Genomic DNA, 23,063 nt, shown 5'->3' on the forward strand with positions numbered 1-23,063 from the left:
TTAAATTCCTGGCCTCTCCAAGTGCTTGTATACTCTTCTAAACCTATGAAAGCAAGTTCTGGTGTCAAACATTCTAAATTCCACTTTTATTTAGGTCTAATCTTAGTCCTGAGCCAGCATCTCAGAATGCAGTAATTTAGATGTTGGCTGAGTAGTGGACTGTTCAGAACTTCTACAATGATTGCAAAGTAGCATTCCTCAACACCTGAATTGGCTGTTTTCAGTTGTGGGTACAGCTGAATTGGTTCAAATATAGGTTTGTGAACTTAATTTGGTTGAAACAAAGGGGGTAGTGCTTTTGAAGACTAGTATGTAACCACTACACTGGTCCTACCTGCCACTAGGCTGTAGCCTCTTTGGCACCTTAGAACTGTTGACATATGATGGGAGGAAATATCTTCTGCGAAAACTGGCTTGGGCCTCTAGATTCCTATTTAACGAATGTACAAAACTACGGCACCCACAATGCAATGGGACGCTCCCTGGAAGCGCTCTTGTTGACCTTTGACGTTTGGCAGCTTTTGGACTTCGTCACCGGAAGTGCGCCGTTAACCGCTGGAAGCAATTTTATCTTTAAGATTATTTTTCTGTAAAAATAAAATTAAATACGTAAAAGGCGGCACTCCATTAAGAACAGTTATTAACTCGTCCAGAAGCGTAGAGGAGGAAAGCGAGCGACAGGGGTTGGCACCGTGTCTCTCCGAGAGTTTTGGGTGAAAATCTGGTAAGATTTGTGAAAAATGAGGCGCCGTGTTTACTGTCGCATACGGTCCAGCATCCGCGCTCAGCTTCAAACTGCGCAACGGAAAGAAAATGGTTCTTTTTCTGGTGTCGCTGGGTTCTGGTCTAATTTCGTTATAATTCATCAGTAAATTTACACAGGCGGTTGTAGCGACGGACAGTAAGTTATTCTGAGAAACTTCGCTAGTATTTAGAAAATCGATTTAACGGTTTTTAACTGCCTTGATTTCGTACCTGCGTCGCATTATTTTGTTTACTACGGAACTTTAGCTAATGTAGTCGACTTGCTAATATGGCATTAAGATTAATAATAGTACTTTAAAATACACTGCTGGTTGGAGTGTGAACCTGTACAGGTTTTATATGAAAGAATGTCTTGCGCCTTAACCTAACCAACAAGATGAAAAGCGTATTGATATATTTCTATAGTGAATCTTCAAATTAGCTATGTTGTCAGAGAATATAGTAAAAATATATTTAAACTATTTGTTTAAAGCAGAACAAGTTGAGAAATGAGCGAAGTAGCCGTGAACTCAGAATAAAGGTAGAATATCCCAGATGTTCTTAAGCCAGTGGTATAAAGTACCACAGATACTAAATACTGAATATGCAGCAGCCTGGTATTCAGTGTGCTGTGCCTCTTGGCTACAGTGTTAAAAACACAACACGAGTGCATCCCGGGTTGTACAGCAGTTATTCTTTCACGCTGGCACGATTTGCGAATGAGCTTTCCCGTGTATATCCGATGAGATATCTGGTTATTTCCGCGGCAAATCCAAGTCGAAAGTAATGCTTTGTGGCAAAACAGCTCTGCCTGTGATCTGGCCTGGGGTCACCTGTGGCTGTCGATGGAGTGAGCACGTCCTCAGCCTGCTGTCGCCTGACCCCCCACTTCCCCCATTGCCCACAGAAATGCGGGACAAGGCTGTTGGGATCTTTGAACTGTCCCCCTTTCCCAAGGCTTGATTCCTGGTCCCAGTGAAGAAGGGAGTCGGGCACCCCCGTCTTATTGCTCAGTCCTGTCGGGACTGGCCCTGGTGTCTCCCTGTCCTACACTTGGAATGGGGTGGGATGTAATTTGAGAGATGTAATTTGGAGGGTTTTAGTTTTAATCATGAGCATGCATTACTTGGATCAGTGGTATTTTAAAAACCCCAGCAGCATAAGAGTCGAATAGTTTTTGTTGTTTTCCTGGCATCCCCTCTGGGGACAGACTGGGGACCACAGCCAGGGAGCTGCGGGTAGAAGGTGATCTTCCGCAGGCTGGCTGTACGAGCAGTAGCTTTGAAGTAAAGGATTTTGGAGGCCCCGGTGATCTGATTCAGCCTTTTCGTTCTTCTCCTCATTCTCCCAGGTGACTCTGACACCCCCGGCGCCATGCCTGCCCTCCTGGAACGCCCGAAGCTGTCCAATGCCATGGCGCGGGCACTGCACCGCCACATCATGAGGGAGAGGGAACGCAAGAGACAGGGTAAGCCAGGGCGATTCACTCTCACGTTCGTTGACGTAATACGGTCCCTGTAAAACAAAAATCCTCATCCCTGTTTGGGCCTTAAATCTGATCAGTTTGCCGTGCTCAGATAAACTTGGTATGATGCGCAGGTAGGACTCCATTGTTCCAAAATGGGTGGTTTTCTCCTGTGCATCCCTCCAGATGCCTCAGAGACTTGCAGAATGTATTCACTTGTGCAGAAGTGCTCCCCTTACTTTAATCTGTGTCTCTGTCTCTTGCAGAGGAGGAAGAGGTGGACAAGATGATGGAGCAGAAGATGAAGGAGGAGCAGGAGAGGAAGAGGAAGAAGGAGATGGAGGAGAGGATGTCCCTGGAAGAGACCAAGGAACAGGTGAAACGGGGGCAGAAAACGCCAGTTTCCCAGCCCAGTCACTTGCCCCTCTGACAATTCTGCGAAACCCAGACGATGACTGTCCACTGTAGAAGTTAACCAGGCACAATGGTGGCTGAAAATGCTTTTTCGTCTTGGCTTAGAGTTTGAGCCTTTTAAAGTCCAAGTTGATCTTTATACTAGTTACAGGGGTGTACTAGTCATGCTCTCTGGGACTCTTAACCTTTTTGATCCTATTTTCCTTCCAATTGAAGATCAATCTGAATCCTCAGCAAAGTATCCCCTCTCCCTGTGCTGACCTGTTCCTTTCTTCTGCTGTCCGCCAGATCATGAAAATGGAGGAGAAGCTTCAAGGCCTTCAGGAGGAGAAACACCAGCTGTTCCTGCAGCTGAAGAAAGTTTTGCATGAGGAGGAGAAGAGGCGAAGAAAAGAACAGAGGTAAGAGATGGAGGAAGGGAACACGGACAGGTGTGTTTTCAGAGGCAGAGATAACAGGGACATGTCTGGGCCCTCTTCCCTTTTGGACTGAAAACCTACACATTTGAGAGCCTTAATCCTGCAGGTTTAAAAGCTCTTTTTCAACTACAAATAGAGGAGATCCAAAGAATTAGTTCAGTTAACTAATTGATATCAGAGGTTGCTTGAAAATCAGCATACCTTTATATACTGGCCCTTACCTTTTACTCTGATGCTGCATTGTGGAGGTCTTTTTCACCATTTTTCACATTTGCATTTATATTGCCATTTTCAAGCAGGATTAAGTGATAGTGGTGCATTTGGTCTGGATCAGAAGTGGTTGCAGAAGTGTTGATGATCCTGAAGTGTAGTCTACTGGACTGATTTTGCCAGGATCTTTTGGGATTAGGGGTTAAATCGTCTGATGTGAAGAGTGAATTGTGACACCATCTCGCCCTTTCTTACTCTCAGTGACATGACCACTTTGACCTCTGCCGCCTATCAGCCCGGCTTAGCGATCCACTCTGGACAGCACCTCCTCAGCATGCAGGGTGAGTCCTGCCCACGCTCACACACGTTCACACGTTTGTTTTTTTACAGCTGTGAGCGCTTCTCCTTGCCTCTCGATCTGTTTCTATAGTTTGTGTTGTACACTTTAATGAAATCAAGCTCAGGTTGGGGTGAAAGTAGATCCGAAACACATAGCTTTGGCACTTTCAGGTTTTAAAGAGCTCTTCAGTAGTTCTCATTATGCCTGTTTCTCAAGAGTTCATATTTTTGTAAAGACATTTTTATTTATCATAATCACACACAAATATACCTTCTGGTCACACCCCAGTAGAGGACTTGTCACAGGCACTCACTTACAGTTTTTAGTCATCTTTGTCATGTGAAATTTTTGTGAATTTTACGAAAATGTGAAGTTTTTTTTCCATAGGTTTCATTTTTTGTATTCTGTGTGCTATGTGTGTCTTGTGTTGAGGACTAGCTGACTGGTGTCATCTGATCAGGAGCGTTTCCCTGCAACCATGTTGGCAGCCATGTTGGTCTGTATTACTGCTGTGAAAGACCTCCTGCAGCGCTCAGAGAAGTGTCTGGGGCCCTGCACTCCTTTAGTGCTCATGCCCCTTCTATACCCATCTCACTCCTTCCTCTTGTAGTCAGTTATTTAAAATCTCTGTATCTCTTTTCTCTCTCTTTCAGGGAGTCCAGTCAGTCATGGCCGTCCTGGTACTCTGTTGACTGAGCGCAGTAAGCAGCTGTTTCAGAGTCCGGTCATGCCAGTGAGTGTCTGTGAATTCACATGAACATGTACACACACAGACATGGACCCTGTCTCCTTGCCCTCCTGTGCCCTCGGCTCTTCTGAGTTTCATCACACTCTCTTAAAGACTTAATTGAACTCTGAGCTCTTACGACTGAATCCATCTGTTACACCACTGAGGTCTTTAAGTTCCCTGGATGTCCCTACTGCTGCATGGATATGTGAAAATTCCAGGGAGCATGCCCTGCTAGAGAACAGCACTGCTGTCTGTTGGATGTCAGTGCACACGCACACACAGCATGTCAGGAGCATTGCACATTTCGAATCGGGGTGTTGTAATATGTGCTTGTTTCTTCCCAATTTAAAAAACTAAGTGACACAATATTTTTAGGGTTTTATCAACAGTAGATGTGTGAGGGATCATCCCAAAGAGCATTGGGGTGTAGAGTGATTGGGGGGGTGTGGCAGTGAGCCTTTGAAGGTGAAATGAATCTGATTGGTGGGTGTTGCCATCTCGCAGGGACGTCACTTCCAGGCGCAGACCGGTTTCTCTGCCGGGAGCTCGGAGCACGCCCAGTATCAGGCCGGCCAATCGGCGCACGGCCCCTACAGTGTCAACCAGTCGCAGCACACTTCCCACTATGCCCCTGGACAGCCTGTGCCAGTCAGCTACACTGGAAGCCCACAGCTGAGAGGTAATGTAACTCTGTGTGCCCGCACCCCAGGACAAGACAGACAGTTTCAGCTCCTTCTCTCAGATGCACAACGTGTCTCAGCTCAGCACCATAGGTGCACAATCACTCCATTCATTTGCAGCTCATGTGTTGCGTTGCAGAAGAAACATTTATGCGCAGGATGTTTTCTCTATGCCTGTTTCTCAAGAGTTCATATTTTTGTAAAGACATTTTTATTTCACTCCTCATTCCACACATGAGGAGTATCTTCCTCTGCCTCATGTGTGCTTGTTTATGTGTGCATCATACCAGTGTGTTTGGCTATATACATTTGATTACATATTTAACCCTTTTCACATCTACATTTATTTTGTCGGTCAAAATAAATAAGCAACAGCATTTTTATGCCAGATGTCAACATTTAGAACATAATGTGAATATAACAAGTGTTAACCTGTGTGTGTGGGAGAGTTAAGCAGTCAAGTCAATACTACAATAAAGTCATTCACTCAGTTTTAAAACTGATGAAAATGGTAGTCGTTTGTAACAAGCCAGTAGTCTCCCAGTCAGCCCAGCCCGTGTGAGTTTTTTGTGTTAAAAAGCACTAAACGTTTCTCCCTCCCTGAACGCTATGTATAACTAGTTAATTAATAACTAGCTGAATCTCCACACTACATGAAGCATATTAAAATCAAATGTGTGTGAAATGTGAGGCTTATCTTGCCTCAGACATTCAGAGCACATGCATTTTACTAGTACAGAGACATATTCATCCATTGTACATACTGCAAAAAGGCATGTGAAGGTCACTAATACAGATATACAGTATATCACTAGCCCATTTGGGCCTGTAGAGCCCATAGGCCAGGCTGTGGTCCTGGTCCCTGTGCTTGATGCTGACTTGTGGTTTGCTATGGTGTTAATATTTTCTGTCTCTGTCACTCTTGTCTCTGTAGGTCCATCAGCTTTCCAGGCCATGCAGTACCTCCCTCACCAGCAGCAGAACTACACGGTTCACAGCCACTTCACCTCCCAGCCAGGTCAGTGCCACAGCGCTCTCTGTGCACCCCCAGCTCACAGTGTCTGGACTGAGCTGTGCTGCGTGGTGCTCCCTCTTTCTCTGCAGCGACTCCCCTCCTCGGCTGATGCACCTTCTGGACCGCGTGCTCGACGAAAGCAGCAGAATGCCTTTCGGTCTGTGTGAAGGAACGCTTTCTCTTCTTAATCTGCGTGCTTCTCTCCCTTTCTCCTCTGTGCCTACAGGTTTTATACCAAATGCAGGAATCCCCCTCCAGAAGCAGTTGGAACATGCCAACCAGCAGTCGGGGTTCACTGACTCGGTGAGTCCAAGTGCAGGCAATGGGGATGGTAGGAAATTGTGAAGTCTGTATGTGTGCTTGGGTGTCTGCTCCTGTGTTTCCCAGGGCAGTGGGGTGTGAAATTGTATGTTTTTGTGTGATATGTTTGCGTTGGGCACACAGCACAATGGTGAGAACTGTACTCCACACTGCCCTCCCAGTACAGAGCCATTTCAAGACCAAGTTTACTATTACTGTCTGTGGACATGGCTTATATGAGCAAGCACTTGATTCACATAAAAATATGTTAAACCATTTATATGGTCTCTTCTTTATATTCTTCACATAACTGTATTTGGGTTTTTATACGTAACATAGCAATTGTCTGAAATGCTAAGGCTGACATTTCTGTATTCTGTCAGCTTATTTTTGGAGTCTTGCTCTCTGTGCTGAACAGGAACACGCTGCTGGCCTTTCCAGATCTATATGACATGGTGGCATCCCAGATATCCAAGTTAGATTCTGTAGTGTTAAATTCTGGGTAGAACAACTCTGTGCCTGTTCTTGTTCTGCATTCTAGAGTTCTTTGCCAGGAGTTTATAGAAAGAAACAAATCCCACCAGACCTGTAGAATTAGCTTTTATTACTTGCTTGACAGGGGTAATAGGGTTTGTCAGGTTTTTCAAATTGCCTTAATGGTTTGTTTTAAGCATAGAGCAATATAATGGTATTGATCGATCGACAGACATTTGATTTATCAGGGGTGTGTGTTTCAGACCACCCTGCGGCCAATGCACCCCCAGGCCCTGCACCCAAACACCGGACTCCTGCCCACCCCCTCCATCACTGTGCAGATCCCCTCTGCGGGCAAGGTTAGTGCTACAGGTGCATGCACAGCCACATTACTACGCTCAGACACACAGACATTCTGAAATACAAAGTTGCACACTCTTGTTACAAACTTATACATACATTCACACATCGAATACACAAAAATACTGATACACAACTCCTGCACACTGATTCACAGACACACAAAGACTGACTATGATATACAGGTACTTGCAAAAGTATTCAGACCCTTGCACAGCTTTGTTGCTTTAAAGATTGTAGCCATGACTCTTTGAAGCAGTGATTAATATCGGTTATATATACAACCTACTTCACACATTCAAAGCAAAAAACGAAAGACAAGTAAATTAGATAATATTAAAGAAAAATGGCAACGTTATGGCTGCATAAGTATTCAAACCCATTGCAGTAGGAGAAGGATCTTCAGCCAGGGAGTAACTTTCAAGCAAAGATTCAAACGTGAAAACCAGGGACCTTTCTGAACAACTCAGGAATAAGGTTGTATAGAGTAAAAGGGTATAAAAACATTTCAGAGATCCTTCATATCTCTTTGAGTATGGTAATGCTGATTATTAAGACATGTAAGGCACCCAGATACACTACCTAGAGCAGGCTGTCCCCCAGACTGAGCTGTGAGGCGAGTAAGAAACTGATGACAGATGCCTACATGATGCCAACAGTGACTCTGAACGAGTTAGAGTTCAGTGGCTGAGATGGAAGAAAATGCACAAGTCAACAATGTCGAAGTCACTGCAAAAAGGGGCTTGTGGTAATCTGACTGAGACTTAGCCAAAGAGTTGTAATTCAGAGATTAGAGACTTACCCAAAGATAATCGCTGCTGAAGGCACTTCCACCAGTTATTGAGCTCACAGGTCTGAATACGTACGCCGTTCACCTATTTCAGTTTTTTCACTTGAGCTGTCCTCGAACTGTTAATTAAAATATTAAGCTAAAAAAATGTGAATGCATCATTTGGTCATTTCATAAAACATGGGGCTTCACTGAAAGGGCCAGAATTCTTCTGTAAGACACCGTATTTAACATGCTTTTTCAAACTACTGCATATGTGATATTGAACTCAGTGCAGTTCCTACCTAAGAGTGGTAGTCACTTTTCATTTCATCTTTCTGTTTCTCCTCTCTTTCCTTTTTCAATCCTCCACTTCCTCTTTTTCTCCTTCCTCCCCATGTATCCCCATTTCCCTATTTTGCTTTCTCACTACTCGTCTCCATTGTGTCCTGTGTTTTGTTCGGACAGTCTGGATTGTCCTATCCACACCCTCCTCGCCCAGCTTCTCCTGGGAGTTTCAGCCATGGGACGCCCCCCCAGCAAGCGCACGCGGTGAGTCACCCCAGTCCTGACCTGCCATGTCCAGGACAGGGCTACCCATCTTAACTCCTTGTGGGCAGGGCAGTCAGGTGGTTTTCATTCCAGCTCAGGATCTAAACTTAATAGATCTAATCCTCAGGTTTGATGTTTCAGCTGAGGAGTACAGGTACACCTACTATGCCTGCAAATGAGTGTTGTACTGGAAGAATTATCCAACTGTTATGCCAGTTAAGTTAATTGACAGATTGAGCTAATAATAATAATTCCTTACACTTATACAGCGCTCTTCTGGACACTCCACTCAGTGCATTACAGGTAATGGGGACTCCCCTCCACCACCACCAATGTGCAGCACCCACTTGGATGATGTGACGGCAGCCAGAGTGCACACAGTACGCTCACCACACACCAGCTATCAGTTGGGAGGAGAACAGAGTGATGAAGACGGTTCATAGATGGGAATTATTAGGAGGCCATGATTGATAAAGGCCAATGTGAAATTTGGCCAGGACTCCTTTGGCCATGAGTTTCTCTTTTCGAGAAACACTCTGGGATTTTTACTGACCACAGAGAGTCAGAACCTTGGTTTTACATCTCATCCAAAGGACGGCACCTTCATTCATAATGAAGGACAAAAACCAGCCAACACTGCAGCCTGGACAAAACACTGCAGAGCTAGAACAAAAACCAGCCAACACTGCAGCCTGGACAAAACACTGCAGAGCTAGAACAAAAACCAGCCAACACTGCACCTGAGTCTTGTCACCCCTGATCTAGAGTCTTCTGCCATGGTCCTGGCGAACCCTAATCCAGACAGTTTTGTAGGTCACCCAAATTACCTGTTTCAAAAGACTGGGAAAGCTGAAATATCATTTGGCAGTGATACCTTGTTCCATTGAAGGAAACTCATTTTCAAATTTTCATTCCACGTGAACTCCAAATTTTTTCTGCGTATGCCATGCATGACCTGGAGAGAGCAGATTATGCCTCCTTGGTAGGGTGTAAAGGTTCCCTACCCTGGAATCAAGAGCTCTGACGCAGCACCCGTAATCTCTAAGTTACCTAATTTGATATACCATCTATTGAATAGGTTGCACATAAATTGCCACGGGCCCCTAGAAGTGATTTGCCTATAAAACCTGCTGGATTGGGGAACTATAGGACAGGACTGATGTCTGCACATTTCAGCAGAGGTGCTTTACTTTGTAACCAGTTACAAAACTGCTAATAAGTACGAAATCTCCCATAAAATAAGTTACAAACCAGACTATTTGGCTAATCCTGCTCATTTGGAGAATCAGTTAATTAATTCCACAAACACCCATAAATTAGAGAAATTTTATTTGGAGATCATTTAACTCAGGGTGCTCGCGTACGTTATTGTTCTGTTCATTTATGTATGTGTGTTAATGTTAGAAGTGACTTAAATATCATCCTTGTTTTTCGGAGTAGCGAACATGCTTCATGGCTGTCTTGGCGTCTCTGCTCGGTGTCTCTCCCTCACCTCCTGGGATGTTCATGTGGGTCTTCCTTCATCCCTGTTGTTCCTCATTCTCCCGTGTTCTGGTTTGACGTCTACCAGCAGTCTTGACTCAAATGTCACTAATCAGTGTCAGAAAATCCTATGTATGTGTTGTGGATTTTATGGAAAGTGGGGTGTGCACACCAAGGAAACTCTGGGATCTTTCCAGCTCCGGGAACATGTGTAGGTAGATTTTTAACCCTGGGACACTAAGGGCCTGAAAAACGTAACTATCATGGCGGGGCAGTTTGTTCCAGACAGCCATCATCCATTGGGTAAAGAAGCGCTTACAGTTTTGAATCCCTGATGGTCTTTCTCTTAATTTCCATGCGTTTCCCTTGGGCTATGTTTCCTTATTAACCCTGAAGTAGTGGGGCTGGATTATTGTAGGAAACTGGTCTGGGAGAGATGAGAAATGGCATCTTTGAGAAGGAACAGTGGGACTGTTCCTTTGAAAGAGAACTGTGAGAGTGGAGAGGGAGGGATGGGTCTAGTAGAAACATGCCTTGTTGGCGAAGTGGAGAGACAGTTGTTCTAGCAGAAATAGGGCTGCTAGGGAGGGAGAGAGGCAGCTGGCCAGACAGCAACAGGACTGTCACGCCGCACCTGTCCACATACTTACAGATTGTCTTTTCTTTGTTCTCACAGGCCAGCTTTCAGAGCTCCAGTCAGTCTGCGCCCCGCCACGCCTATCTCTCCCACAACCAACCAGGGCAGCGCTACTATCCCCATAGCAAGTAGCCATGACAGCCAGCCAGGGCAGTGCTACCGTCCCCATAGCAACTTTCCATGGCAGCACAGAGCAGGTGTGTGTGTTTGTGAGGTGGGGGTCCTCACAGTCTGCCACTGCCTGATCTGTTGCACTTTTCTTTGGGAAGCATGCCGGGTGCGTGTGGGTTTTAGGGCTGCAACAAAACGGTATATCATGGTCTTTGGAACCTGTTGGAGCAAGGCATCAGAATTTCTTTAGCATGTCATTCATATGAACAGTGACGCTTCACATGTTAAAACTTACAAAACCCTTTAAAATGTTAAAATCTTCAGAAAATAAGCCCGACCAGGAGAGGGGGTGGGGTAGGTAACACTTTAATCCTCGTTCTCACAAGATGGGGTCATTTTATACCAGAAATATTTGACATTGTTCATTTGTGACCTTCAGTAATTGTGTAAGACACAGCTACAGACATATAGTCTGAAGCAAACTCAGAAGGGTGTTCACCCAGAAAGCGCTCCAGGCTACACTTTGAGGTTATGCCTTGTGCAGGTTAGGTAGTATTGGCCCTTGTGAGCATGAGGTTTAAACAAGAATAGTGCACAAATAGCCCTGATGTCACCCCAGTAGAGAGCAAATCATTGTTTAGGTCTGAGACAGCTGAAAGAGCCAGCACTTCTTTCACAGTTTCATTCTTGTGAAATTGATTCTCTTCTGTTTGTAACTGCAATGAAATTTATAAAATGCTCATGTTGATAACATAATAAACTATTAACAAAATGCAAAATGATCTTGCGATGACTGAAAAATAAGCCATCTTGTATTGATGGGAGCACAGTTTGGAGAACAGGCACGATAGACGCAACTCCTTTAGCCAAGATGAAACTGTCCTGAGGAGTTGGTCTTGTGTAAGTGACTATTCAGTGTGCCTTTGCCAGCTGACATGCAAAACTGTAATAATTAATGGCTACTAAATGCAGTGATGAGAGACAATCCACACAATCGGAAAAGGCTGCATAACTGCGACTAATTCAAAATAGGAATCTTGCCAGAAAAGAGAACAGCGAACTCGTCTGCCCGATTCCAGTGGGGACACATGGCTCCTTCTGGGCAGTGCCAGCTGCTGTGGGTTTAGGAAGCGGGACAGTGGAGTGCAAAGAGTCTTGATCCTTCAGGAACTTACACTGGGATCGCATCAGCACAGCTTCCACTGGTGGCGTCAAGACGCTTTTAAAATGGTATCGAAGTGCTTTGGAGCAGGAACTGACAGTCCTCAGGGAACCGGAGTTCCCTCATATGAGCATGTGACTTGCCCAGTCTTTAGAAGCAGATGCTTTATAGCTGATCTGAAAGATGTTCCGGACTGACCATCTCTCGGGAATCAAGGTAAAAGGTGCTGGCATGAAAAATGTCTTTCCCAAACGCACTGCGAAACAAACTGATGTTGTGATATCAGCAGAGCAGATCTAAGGTGAAACCGAGTGTAGGTTTGGCTTGAAAGTATTTGTTTCGTTATGTTGCGGCACAGGGAGGGGTACATTTTGAGTTCCTTTTCCCATCTAGCAGGACCCCTGTTCAGGTGAGCTTACCACACAGGAAAGTGTTGAGTTACACACCTTTCTACATGGCAGCTTAACACACTCAATAACAAGCGATCCGAGAAGGAAACTAAAAGCTTTATCAGAGGGAAACCGAACCAAAAAAACGTTTAGCTTTTCCTTTTCCTGTAAAGTTAGTTTTCTATGAAGAAACAAGGTTTCCAAGCTGGGATCTGGTAACAGCCTTGTCTTGCAACATCCTCTTCTGTTAGTCCATCTTGGTTTTTTCACTTCTGATTACTACAACTGTAATTATTAGAAATTAATAAAGCATATCCTTCTTAATTAGCCTAAAACTTGTTTTGAGCTATTACCATTTCTTAAGAGTTTTTTTTTAACTGGGGATCCTCTGAAAGTATCATGGTGGAACTTGCAAACAAAAAGAGCCTGTTCTCCCTGCCCCTCCCTGCCCCCGGTCGAGTCTCGGAAAATTGTCCTGCCTGCCAGAAAAGCCTCACCTTCCTCTGATTCATTTTTAAACCATTCTCCCAGTTCTGGTCTTGGATATTTTAACCATCTTCTGTTTCTTGTCACGTTAACGGAACCCTTAATTAAATTTACGTTCTCTATGCAATCTTCCTTCTCAGCTACCGGGGGGAGTTGTACAAAGCACTGGGAAATCAGCAAACAGAATCACATTTAAAGGGTACCGTTAAGACAAAGAAACACCACCGAGAATTACCAAAAGCAGTGTTTTTTAAACTGACCTCAACTCCACCATGAGATGCAAATTAGTCTAAGATCATTGTGAAAAATGGTCAGAGGCCCAGCAGAGGCAGCCCTTCGGCTTTTATTTATGGCCATCAGACATAATGGTGTGTGAAGCAAACTGCAACTCTGCATGTCAGCAAATATTACCTTCGCTTTGGGGACAAACGTAGAGACAATGTCCCCAACAAAAATAGTGCCTCCTAACAAACAGATCATGGGGCACAGCACCACCTATCAAATGACATTTTTTTTTAGAAACAATGTTATCTTTTAAATCTGAAACTGCAAAACCTGTCAGACAAATTTTAAAAAAAGATAATACGAAATCTATCCCCACAAAAACAATACAGGTGTGGGTGTATTCCCAACACTGCCCTTACAAATGTACAAAAAATAGGACAACACTGTTTTTTCCATTTCTCAGGGAATAAAAGTTCAATTTTTAATGGGAAAAAGTTGTAATCTGTACAACACAGGATGCATTTGGGCAGAAGCGCACAGTCCGTGAATTTTAAGCGGGTCAGCTTTGTCCATCCGATCCCAGTCCAGGGTAGGTTTAGGCCCGAAATGTCGGAGGCCTTTTCATCCTCGATGGCAGATGCCGTCCCGTCTGGGACAAAACTCATCCACTGAGGGTATAGGCAGTGGTTCCCCCCCCATCTGCCCAACTTGATTTCTTCTCTCGTTCACTGAGCATCCCTGTTAAAATACATCCCAAGCGATTCCTGCTGTGTGTTTTTGGGCTTGTACATGCAACACCAGTTAAGTTCAAAAGAGAACCCAACCTCTGCCCCTTCAGAGAAATCTATAAGCTAATGGTCTCTACCAACCCTTTCCCCCCATACATACTGTACACATACACTCTCTTTAGCAAATTTTCACCCCCTACTACAAAAGACAAGCTCACTGATTTAGTGAACTACAAGATAATCAAATGCACAGTTGATAATCTGAGAGGTGTCAATACTTAGTTTGCAAAATAGAAAAAAGTGACCTTATGTAAAACTACAGTGATGGGGTGTTGGGGGGTGAAAATTCACCGATGGAGTCTTTGCTTTGGGGTGAAAATCTCATCCTGCACATGAGCGAGATGTTCTAGTTGAATAAACGCTCCTCAGAAGGGTGACTTTGGAGAGCAAACAGGGGGTTACAATTACTGTACGTGCTGCTCACAGTTCAACCCACAAGCAGAGGTGTAACCTACTTCACACAAAGGAATCAGAGGATGTAAGTGAAACATACCTGTACAAGATTTGTACAGGTAGTTCTCGGTATACATGGTTGTGGTTTAAAGCTCCTCGAGAATATATACTACTTCTCAATTCAGGATGAATTCATTTTCACTTTAACACGCTTCGGTGCAGCCGGAGTCTGGCAGCGTGACAGAGTGTTTGAGACACAAAGCGCCACAAGTACCCAGTTGGGCTCTGGGAGGAACAGAGTCACTTGCGAGACGCACAGTCTTCATCTCCGTGATCTCAAAGTCTCCATCCATCTCCCATTGTCCCACACTAAAGAAATCGATCCAATGTCTTAGCCTGTTCCTTCTGCTTACATTGAATTAAATCTAAAATAAGGTCAATAAAACTATGAAACAAAAGAAGCTACTGTGTGGAAAAAATCTTAAAATAGAAATTCAGAGGAAAGAATTTATAAAACATTAAGACGTTTGAGCGAGGAGTTGTTACCCTTGGGTTGCTTGCAAAGTAACATCTGAAGAAGAATTTCCGACTCTTCAGCATGGAATTAACCTTGACCCTAACTGACATGGCTCCTCGCTTGAACCTCTTAAAATCAGCAGCTGCTTTTCCCTGATCGGTGATGAAAAACTTTCCGTTGTTAAAGTCATTTAAAAAAAAAAGGATAAAATCACCCACTTTAACATTCAATAAATAAAACAATTGCAACAGTCTATGAGTAATCGGCCAAAAACCTAAATGAAGAAAAATGAGGAAAAAAATATTTATTGAAAAAAAAAAGGCTCAAGGAGTGAAAGAACTGAAGAGAGCTGAGCATTTCAGATGCGTCTATAGCCAATTCATCTATGCATCTATTCCCTTAACACTACTTGTAATTGATTATTAATGCTTGGTTAGAAAATGACTTATTATACTGTATAAACATATGAATAAATATGTCATGTTTTAATTGTTTTAACGTGGTAGTGAAATCCTCTTTTTGAGAGAAGTCCCCCTCTCCCATCAACACTTTCTTATGGGGAAACTTTTTTAATTTAGAATTTCGATTAAAGCTTCAGAAATGCATCTGCCACTTGACTCGATAGCTACCTGTATTTCTTTTTTTTTCCTCATTTTCCAAATCCATCTCCCCATGAAGTCGAGACTCTTTTAAAAGTTTTAACGCAGGGTTGTTAAGTTAGGACATACGGCTGATTTCATAACGCTCTCTCACGCATAAATAGTGTAAGTTCTGATGAGGCTGGCATTTGCAGAGGCATCCAAAAAAAAAATCTGTGTGTAAAAAAAAATGGCGATGCACGAAGGCGGTTAAGCAAATTTCCCTGCCTCTTTAATCGGCATTGACATTTTTTTTCTGTTCAGCCTTTTTTTTTTCTTGTGTTCATGATGCACAACATGTAGGAAACACACACTGCTCCCCCTCACCCACCACATAGAGGCCATCTCCTCCAATAAAACCCCAACCCCCTTTTCCCGTTTGGTGTGCTCAGCCAGCCCTGCTCCCGGAGAGCCACAGTCCTGCGGGTTAGTACAGGTCAGAAGTGATTGGGTTTTTTTTTTGGGGGGGAGCACTTCGAATAAATTGTTTTGGGTATGACGAAAGGGAGCAAAAGTATTCCATTCTGTTAAAAAGCCTTGCAAACGAGAGAGGCAGCCGCTTGGTCTGTCATGCTTGCTTCTGGTTGCTCAGCAGCCCGTAGATCAGAGGTTATCTGTCCATGTCTTTTATCTTGTTGGGAACTGTCTTGGCTGCAGGTGGCCTGATAAAACTAACATTGTGGCTCTCTACAGTGAGGCTGGAAGATGCCTTCTCTCGCATCCCACCATCCCCTCCCCCAAGAAGTAATGGCTAGCAACAGTTGCACGCCACTTCCTTTGGGCTGCAGCATTTCGTGATCAAGGATGCAGCCTGAAGTGCACTGGGGGGTCATCGCCTTTAAGTGTACTGGAGGTGTCCACTGGTGTTGCTCGCTAGGGACTGGGCTGTAGAGAAGGAGGAGACAAAGGGCACTTCTGGAGAAGTCTAACGGGCAATAGGAGACACAGCCGGAGCACATTCCATAAACGAGAAGTATCCAATTCATGTGATTTGCCAGAAAGGAAAGCCCTTCAAGTCTCTGGGGGGTTTGGGAGCAAAGATTCTTACAAACATACACCCCAAAATATATATATACTGTATATACAAATTAGGAATGGTGTGGAGGAGGATACAGGCCAGATAATACAGGATTCCTAGCATTATTGGGGGTTTAAAGAAAAGGTTTTTCAGGGCTGTATCCCTAGCTCTACCTGTGTGCAAGTTTGTGTCCCTGTCATTTCTCTACTGTCGTCTCCAATCCACTGCCCTTGCCAAACATGTCTACAGCCCAGGGAGGCACGAGAATAGGCTGGTGGGTAGGGGGGTAACGTTTTAACGTTACACAGGTTTGACACTCCTGACAGGAAGCACTTTACCCACCACCTGAACTTTACTGTATTTCCTAGTTGCAATAAATAAAACTCTAAGGCACAGTCCTAGAAGGCAAATCAAGACCCCATTGGTTCAGGGAGCAAGTGCGTGCTATATTACTGTCAGCTACTTGCTTGTGAGTTAAATCTGATTAACAGCAAATCAAAAAACAGTGTACCTCCCTAACTGACGCTACTCTAAAATAGCACCGCAGCTTGACCCTCTGTGGAAAGACCTTTTAAGATAGCCAGGGCTACTGAAAAAACAGCTCATCCAAATCCCACCTTTGCTGCACTTAGTCCCTTAATTACTCCAGTGATATTTTAGCGGGACTAATATAACAATGAAGGAGTTAAGACCAGTTTACGTTTCTGGTGTGGTAACAGCACAGTTGTAATCACGAGTCCGACAGCGGTCCCAAAACCACTTGCAGACCCTTGGTTGACTCGGCAAGGTTGGGGTAATCGTAGGTTTTGAAGTGCGCTTTATTTCTGCATAATAGAGCGTTTTAGAAGCATCGCCAACACGCAAAACATGCTGCGGCTTCCAGGAGCAAAATCCCAGACATGCCTCTGTCTGATCAGCCGCGGCAGCAGGGGAAGTCACCAGCACACGGAATCCCCACGTCAACATCCATAACGCATCGCTCCGACTTCAAAACTCAATTTAGTCCATATTCTCAAAAGCCTGGAGCAGTCGATGATTCCCGATGCGCCTCCTTAGTTTTCGAGGGGCGGCAGGGGTTGGAGAGACAGCTATCCTATTCCTAGTCCCGGGAAGAAGGGGGTGGGGTGTCTTCAAATTGTAAGTCTGCCATGCGCTTCAATACTTAACCGATTCTGTCATTAATAATCTTACTAAAGGAACGGTTCCTTAGGGGGGAGGGGCGTGGCAGACCAGCGGCTCAGAAACACGGCAGATCAGGGGCAGAAGACAGGACGCTGGACAGGCAAGACCACACTGATCTCCAATTCACTTTACAGGACTAGAGCCCCAGCGCCACAGACTGAAAGGCTACATTGTGAGGTTTGTAACGAGAATCTCGTCGAGGGCACTGGGCGGGCTTTAGTGCAGGTTCAGCGCAGGCTGGATCAAACGACACCTGGGTGGAATCTAGTGGCCGAGCAGAATCACCGACGCGGTGCGGCCATGTCTTCAGCTGCTGAGCAGTGTCTTGTGGCGCTCCAGGACCGGGACAGAGGGGGAGAAGTAAGGGAGGACATGAGGGGTGGGCGGGGCGGCGTTGGGAGTCAGACCAGATCTGAAGACACCCTGTGATCGGAATTTGGACTGACAGCCTCAGATCTAGCAGGGAGGTGGGGAAGCTTGGATGAACACAGGTACACACAAGCCCTTGAAATCTGAAGTACTGAGCAGTGTTTTGCCAGCTGGGCTTTAGTGAGGGCACACAGCCGCCAAGCCACTATTCCCATATCTACACCCGCGGGCAGTGTGGGGACTGGTGAGGGGTTGAGGGCAACAGCCATCCATCCCTTCCACCCCCTCCCACCCTCGTTCGGTGGTACTCTTATTTCAGTCTTATATATATATATTATAGATTTTTTTGTTTGTTTTCTAACTTCACCCAGACAGGCGTTTTAAAAGTAAAGGAGGTTTTTGAGAGAAAGAGAGAGTGAGGGAGAGAGAAAGAGAGAATGGCAATACTGAAGTCTTTCTCTCTCGTTCGGGTCCAGTGCAGCTTGCAAGCCCCTGAGAGGGAGACAGAAGGGCAGGGGGGGGGGGGGGTGGAAAAGGGAGAGGGGGTGAGAGAGAAGAGGGGGAAGACGGGAAGATAAAATTACGTTTTGAGTGAGGGAGCGTGCCGTTGCTCGGAACGGGGAATGTTATACTGCAGTACGACGATGGGCGCAGACAGGAATCACAGCGGTTCGCAAGTGTATGTGCTAGAGGCAGGCAGGGCCTGACAGGGAAGCTCAGGGGAAAACTTCATAAGGGGGTGAAGTTTTTTACTATTACTTTTTTTTAAAGGCATCATCATACGTGTTCCCTGTGCAGCCTAAATGTGTTCTGTCATTCACAAAAGGCAAACAGACTGGTCTGAGGGACTCCGTACAAAGTAATGTGACAGAATCCGCAGGGCCCTACACAGACACCCAGAAAGTCAGCATGGGAAAGGTTTAAGCCAGGGGTATTCAGTCCTAGTGCATCTGCAGGTTTTCTAGGTCTCTCTAAAAAGCATCCGCTAATGAGCTAACACACTCTTAAGAGCTCATCTAGAATGAAAGCCAGCAGACACACTACCTGTCCTGGATAAAGAATGTACAGTGTAGAATAATAACAACACCCTACCTGTAGTGCCTATTTTGCCATAGCCTTAATGGCAACTGCAGACTCCTCATTCATTGCAGACAGAACAGTGATCTGAAATACAGAAGGAAAGAGTGATACTGCGATACTGGACAGCGTGATTAAACTGCCATATCAATCCTGGACACTGAGAGCAAACCAGAGTGCTGGAGTCCCCCCGATAGCGCTGCGCCACTGACCCAGAGCACCACCCAACTGCGGCGCCAGACCCCAGAACCGTACCTACAGAGAGTGAGCACGTCACAGAGGACTGCACTATCACCCACGATTACAGCAAGCGAGCAACAGAGGACGGCATACCTGAACCGAGAGGGAGAAAGTGACTCACGGGGAACAGGACAACTTCAGTGACAGAGAGCAGGTGACCGCATGACTGCACAGACGGGGAGCAACAGGGAACCATGTGACTGCACCGATAGTGAAGATTCACATTCCTGCAACCCTTCTAATAAACGCTAATAAACTGGCAGACAGATAATGTTCTTCAGCAGGATATTTGAATGGGCCAAAGGGTACAGAGGGGTCGTCAGTTCCAACAGGGCTCCGATTCCCATGCCGGAGGGGAAGGACTCACCAGGATCTCCTCTCCAGCCTCGAACTTGCTCTCGATCTCCTTGCCCAGGTCTCCCTCAGGCAGCCGCAGGTCCTCACGCACTTCCCCGCTGTCCTGGAGCAGAGACAGGTACCCGTCCTGGATCCCAATCAGCTGTGAGTAACGGAAGGGAGCAGAGGAGAAACGTCTTTGAATTGCACCTGAAATATACCCCCCTCTTCTCCCTGTCAGCTCTGTCCACTAGCCCACATTGGGAGAGAGAGAGGGAGGCAGTGTCTCATCTCTGTCCAGTAGCCCACACTGCCTCCCTCTCTCCCAGTGCCTCAGCTCTAACCACTAACCCACACTGCCTCCCTCTCTCCCAGTGCCTTAGCTCTAACCACTAACCCACACTGCCTCCCTCTCTCCCAGTGCCTCCCTCTCTCCCAGTGCCTCAGCTCTAACCACTAATCCACACTGCCTCCCTCTCTCCCAGTGCCTCAGCTCTAACCACTAACCCACACTGCCTCCCTCTCTCCCAGTGCCTCAGCTCTAACCACTAAACCCACACTGCCTCCCTCACTCCCAGTGCTTCAGCTCTAACCACTAACCCACACTGCCTCCCTCTCTCCCAGTGCTTCAGTTCTGTCAACAAGCCCACACTGCCTCCCTCTGTCTCTCTCAATCACTCAGTTCTGTCCAGTAGCCCACAATGCCTCCCTCCTCCTTCTCCCAGTCCTTCTGACCGCCTGCCTTTGTAGTCAGCTGCCGTCCCTACCTGGTAGTCATTCCTCTTGATGTTCGGGACGTCCATGTTGTGGGTGGAGGGGCAGATATCCTCGTACTTCTTGCCAGTGAAGATGTCGATGCCGATCATGTGGACCTGCGGACGGGGAGACATTACCACTGTGTGCATTGGGGGGGGGGGGGCAGGACAGATCGTGCCGGGGGGGGAGGACAGACCTTAGCATGACCGTGCTTGCCCGTCTTCGAGGTGGACATCTCGACGATCTTGCAGGGCCGGCCCTTCAGCACGACGAAGCCGTTCTTGCGCAGGGCAGAGCACTGCATGGGGAAGGTGGCAGAGGCCCCGGCGTCCCCCGTCTGGAAATCCAAATCCGCGTCGGCCATCTCGTCACTGGCGGAGAGACGCACGAGGAGATCTCACCCCTGCCGCACTGTTTGTGAAACCTGTGGGGCCCTGTGACTCTGCGCACTGATTAACACCGATTCGTGCAAATAGCTGGACAGTCCAAGCACTGTCATCTGAAATGTTGCTAACAGCGCACTTTTCACCTGCACCTCAACTGTAAAACAACACTTCCTTTGACACCAACCCGCACTGCCCGCATCACGATCTCGCTACTTGCCCGTGCGGTAGAAAAACCCGTGGCCTTGATTTATGCATTGGTTCCGGGCGAGGTTAGTGGCTTCTGCGGCCAGAGGGGAGGGAGGGAGGGGAGGGGAGGGGGGGTCTAATTTAAGCACAAACGCGGCCCGAGGCTTTTGCAAAAATGGCACCTGTTAGTGTTACAGTGCCCGGCGGACACACGCTGCCTTGCAATTGACCAGATCTCCGCCGCCGCTAGCGAGCCCACCAACCCAGACTTTATAGGGATTGTCAAAATAATAATAATAATAAATGAGGTATTATACTGACAGTGAATAATTACAAAAACAACACCGAGCACGTGGATCGCGAAGCGGCTTAGACTTAAAAAGTAAACGAAGGGGGGTTTACAGCCAAGGACCGGATGGTCTGTAAAGGCAGTGCGTTCATATTTATAACTGGTGACATTACATACACAACCGCACATTCCCATCCAAGTGCTGCTGCGTTGTTGTTGTTGTTTTTTTTTCATTTTGTTACGCAAATTGGGGGGGGGCTTTGCGCGGAGTTCAGGAAACGCCACCGGTCGGGCCAGCTCCGCGGCAGCTCGCAATATGCGCATTCACAAGCGCGCCTCTCCCTGTCACGGAGAACACCGCCCCGGTGTCTCAGCTCCACGATCTGCAAAAGCTCAGGCGGGCCGCTCTCTCCCTGCCAAAACCGGGCCAAAATCACGGCGCCCGGCGGCGTGCGGGAACCACCACGCCAGCCTGGGGCTCGGGGGAGCACATTTCGGGAGAGAAAACTGGGAATGCCGAATGAAGAGGGGGGCACGGTCTAGTGACGGCGGATTTGCGTCCCAGCCAAGAGCCCAGCCACAAGCTAGGCCCGTGCGCAGTGTCTCGCCTGTCACGGCGCCTCGACTGCTAATGCTGCAGCAGTCGGAGGGACTCCGGAGGCCCCGGTTCAGGGGGGAATCGCCATAGTGAGAGCAGGTTACGACAGAGGCGAACACTGGTGCGAGGAGAAGAGGAAAAACCGGGCGCGGGGGATGCGTTTCAGCACTGACTGGACCCACAGAACAGAATTCCGTCCTGGCATTAACTCCACGCTGTAGTGACGGAATGCGGGGAGACAGTGCAGGGGCTAGCTTTTTTATGGTAAAACAAAAAACAACAGGAAAATTAAAACGAGTGAGCTATTACGACACAAAAACGATATCTTTACAGACGTGCCCCCTTCTTTCTCTAATCATGCAGTCCCAGCCAGTCGCTGACTGAGACAAAGTTAAGCCCTCACACAGTTTTTTTTTATGGGGGGGGGGGGGAATTGCTAACGGCCCCCCGGAATTCATCTGCAGAAAAAAAAAAACCTGCAACCCCGTAGTCGTGTTTAAAAAGAGTGGCCGCGTACGTCTTAACTCCAGCAGAAAGAGCCCACGGAGAACCGCCCCGTACGCGATTACCAAGATGCTCCGTATAGGTAAAGATGAAAAAGAGGGCAGTTGTGCATGATACTGTCTCGGTCGTGCGCTGCTGGGGGAGACGTGAGGTTGCATGGTATTATGCGCGCTCCCGTCTGGTACAGTAGTCTTCTACTAAGTTACTCACCCAGTCCGCTTGCCCTGCTCACTGCTCGGCTCGCCTTTACTCTTACTCTCCCCTTGCTCGCTCAGCGCACGGCTGTCCGTCCGTCTGTCCGTGTCCTCTCTCTCTCTCCCTGTAGGTATCCTTGCCGTTTCCCTCCCGTCTGCCGTCTGTCTCGTAGTCTGGGCTGCCCGCTGTGGCGCTGTTTTCCTTTATTTTTTTTTGAAAAGCCTCTCTCTCTCTCTCTCCGTTTTCTCTGTTTTTTTTTCTTTTCTCGCAGCGGCTTCTCCCAGACGAAACTGTGGCCAGGCAGCCGCCGCTGGTGAAGAGGAAAGTGACACTCAGCCCCTGTGACTCAACCCCGAGCTCCACGCCGCTGCCGACTGCGCAGGCGCGCTCACCTCAAGCCCACAAAGCGCAGACAAGCGGCGGAGAGGAGGGGGGGGCGCGCTTTGCTGATGGGCGCAGGTCATGGGTACGCGCACTCCCCCTGGCTCCAGCCACCGCCGCCCCCTCGCCTCTCCTCCCGTTTTCGTTTGTTTTCATGGGAACAGCCTACGCCGGCTCCTCAGTCGAGCTGTTGTACAGCGCCAGTGTTTCGCCGAGCGGCGCACATTACAAACGGAACCAATTGTT

General features: G+C 46.8%; 2 protein-coding genes across 7 annotated transcripts; one reads left to right on the forward strand and one right to left on the reverse strand.

The window, feature by feature from the left end:
• Positions 1-513: 513 nt before the first annotated feature.
• On the forward strand, positions 514-11,481 carry gps2 (G protein pathway suppressor 2). Of its 4 annotated transcripts, none has more exons than XM_088911105.1 (12): positions 514-724; positions 2,096-2,212; positions 2,476-2,585; positions 2,912-3,024; positions 3,514-3,593; positions 4,246-4,325; positions 4,827-5,001; positions 5,937-6,020; positions 6,244-6,320; positions 7,055-7,150; positions 8,389-8,472; positions 10,631-11,481. In XM_088911105.1, the coding sequence occupies exons 2-12, from the start codon at positions 2,119-2,121 to the stop codon at positions 10,721-10,723; spliced, it is 1,086 nt and encodes a 361-aa protein (XP_088767231.1). In that variant the 5' UTR covers positions 514-724; positions 2,096-2,118; the 3' UTR covers positions 10,724-11,481. The 4 variants fall into 4 exon arrangements, with proteins under 4 accessions (XP_088767231.1, XP_088767229.1, XP_088767232.1 ...); XM_088911103.1 differs by lacking the exon at positions 10,631-11,481 and adding an exon at positions 8,742-9,038; XM_088911106.1 differs by lacking the exon at positions 514-724 and adding an exon at positions 727-901.
• A 1,927-nt stretch (positions 11,482-13,408) lies between these two features.
• Positions 13,409-23,063, reverse strand: LOC148838504 (eukaryotic translation initiation factor 5A-1). 3 transcript variants are annotated; one of them, XM_088911109.1, is made up of 6 exons: positions 22,452-22,805; positions 20,475-20,649; positions 20,290-20,394; positions 19,554-19,685; positions 18,962-19,033; positions 13,409-13,702 (listed from the first exon to the last, which is right to left on the reverse strand). In XM_088911109.1, exons 2-5 carry the CDS (start codon positions 20,640-20,642, stop codon positions 18,971-18,973), a joined length of 468 nt encoding a protein of 155 aa, XP_088767235.1. In that variant the 5' UTR covers positions 20,643-20,649; positions 22,452-22,805; the 3' UTR covers positions 13,409-13,702; positions 18,962-18,970. The 3 variants fall into 3 exon arrangements, with proteins under 3 accessions (XP_088767235.1, XP_088767233.1, XP_088767234.1); XM_088911107.1 differs by lacking the exon at positions 13,409-13,702 and adding an exon at positions 15,297-18,361 and having other exon boundaries at positions 22,452-23,063; XM_088911108.1 differs by lacking the exon at positions 13,409-13,702 and adding an exon at positions 15,297-16,185 and having other exon boundaries at positions 22,452-22,814.

The sequence above is a fragment of the Atractosteus spatula genome, chromosome 3 (genome assembly GCF_055471065.1).
Source record: "Atractosteus spatula isolate fAtrSpa1 chromosome 3, fAtrSpa1.hap1, whole genome shotgun sequence".
NCBI classification, from domain to species: Eukaryota; Metazoa; Chordata; class Actinopteri; order Semionotiformes; family Lepisosteidae; genus Atractosteus; species Atractosteus spatula.

What these genes read in the sequence shown, in the direction of transcription:
- LOC148838504 (XM_088911109.1), bottom strand. Translation starts at nt 20,642, where the DNA reads ATGGCCGACGCGGATTTGGATTTCCAGACGGGGGACGCCGGGGCCTCT. An exon ending in TCAAGAGGAATGACTACCAG is followed by an intron (nt 19,686 to 20,289) that starts GTAGGGACGGCA and finishes CGTTACTCACAG; the next exon opens with CTGATTGGGATCCAGGACGG. An exon ending in AGGCTGGAGAGGAGATCCTG is followed by an intron (nt 19,034 to 19,553) that starts GTGAGTCCTTCC and finishes TCTGTATTTCAG; the next exon opens with ATCACTGTTCTGTCTGCAAT.
- gps2 (XM_088911103.1), top strand. Translation starts at nt 2,119, where the DNA reads ATGCCTGCCCTCCTGGAACGCCCGAAGCTGTCCAATGCCATGGCGCGG. An exon ending in GCACCTCCTCAGCATGCAGG is followed by an intron (nt 3,594 to 4,245) that starts GTGAGTCCTGCC and finishes TCTCTCTTTCAG; the next exon opens with GGAGTCCAGTCAGTCATGGC. An exon ending in TGGAAGCCCACAGCTGAGAG is followed by an intron (nt 5,002 to 5,936) that starts GTAATGTAACTC and finishes TTGTCTCTGTAG; the next exon opens with GTCCATCAGCTTTCCAGGCC.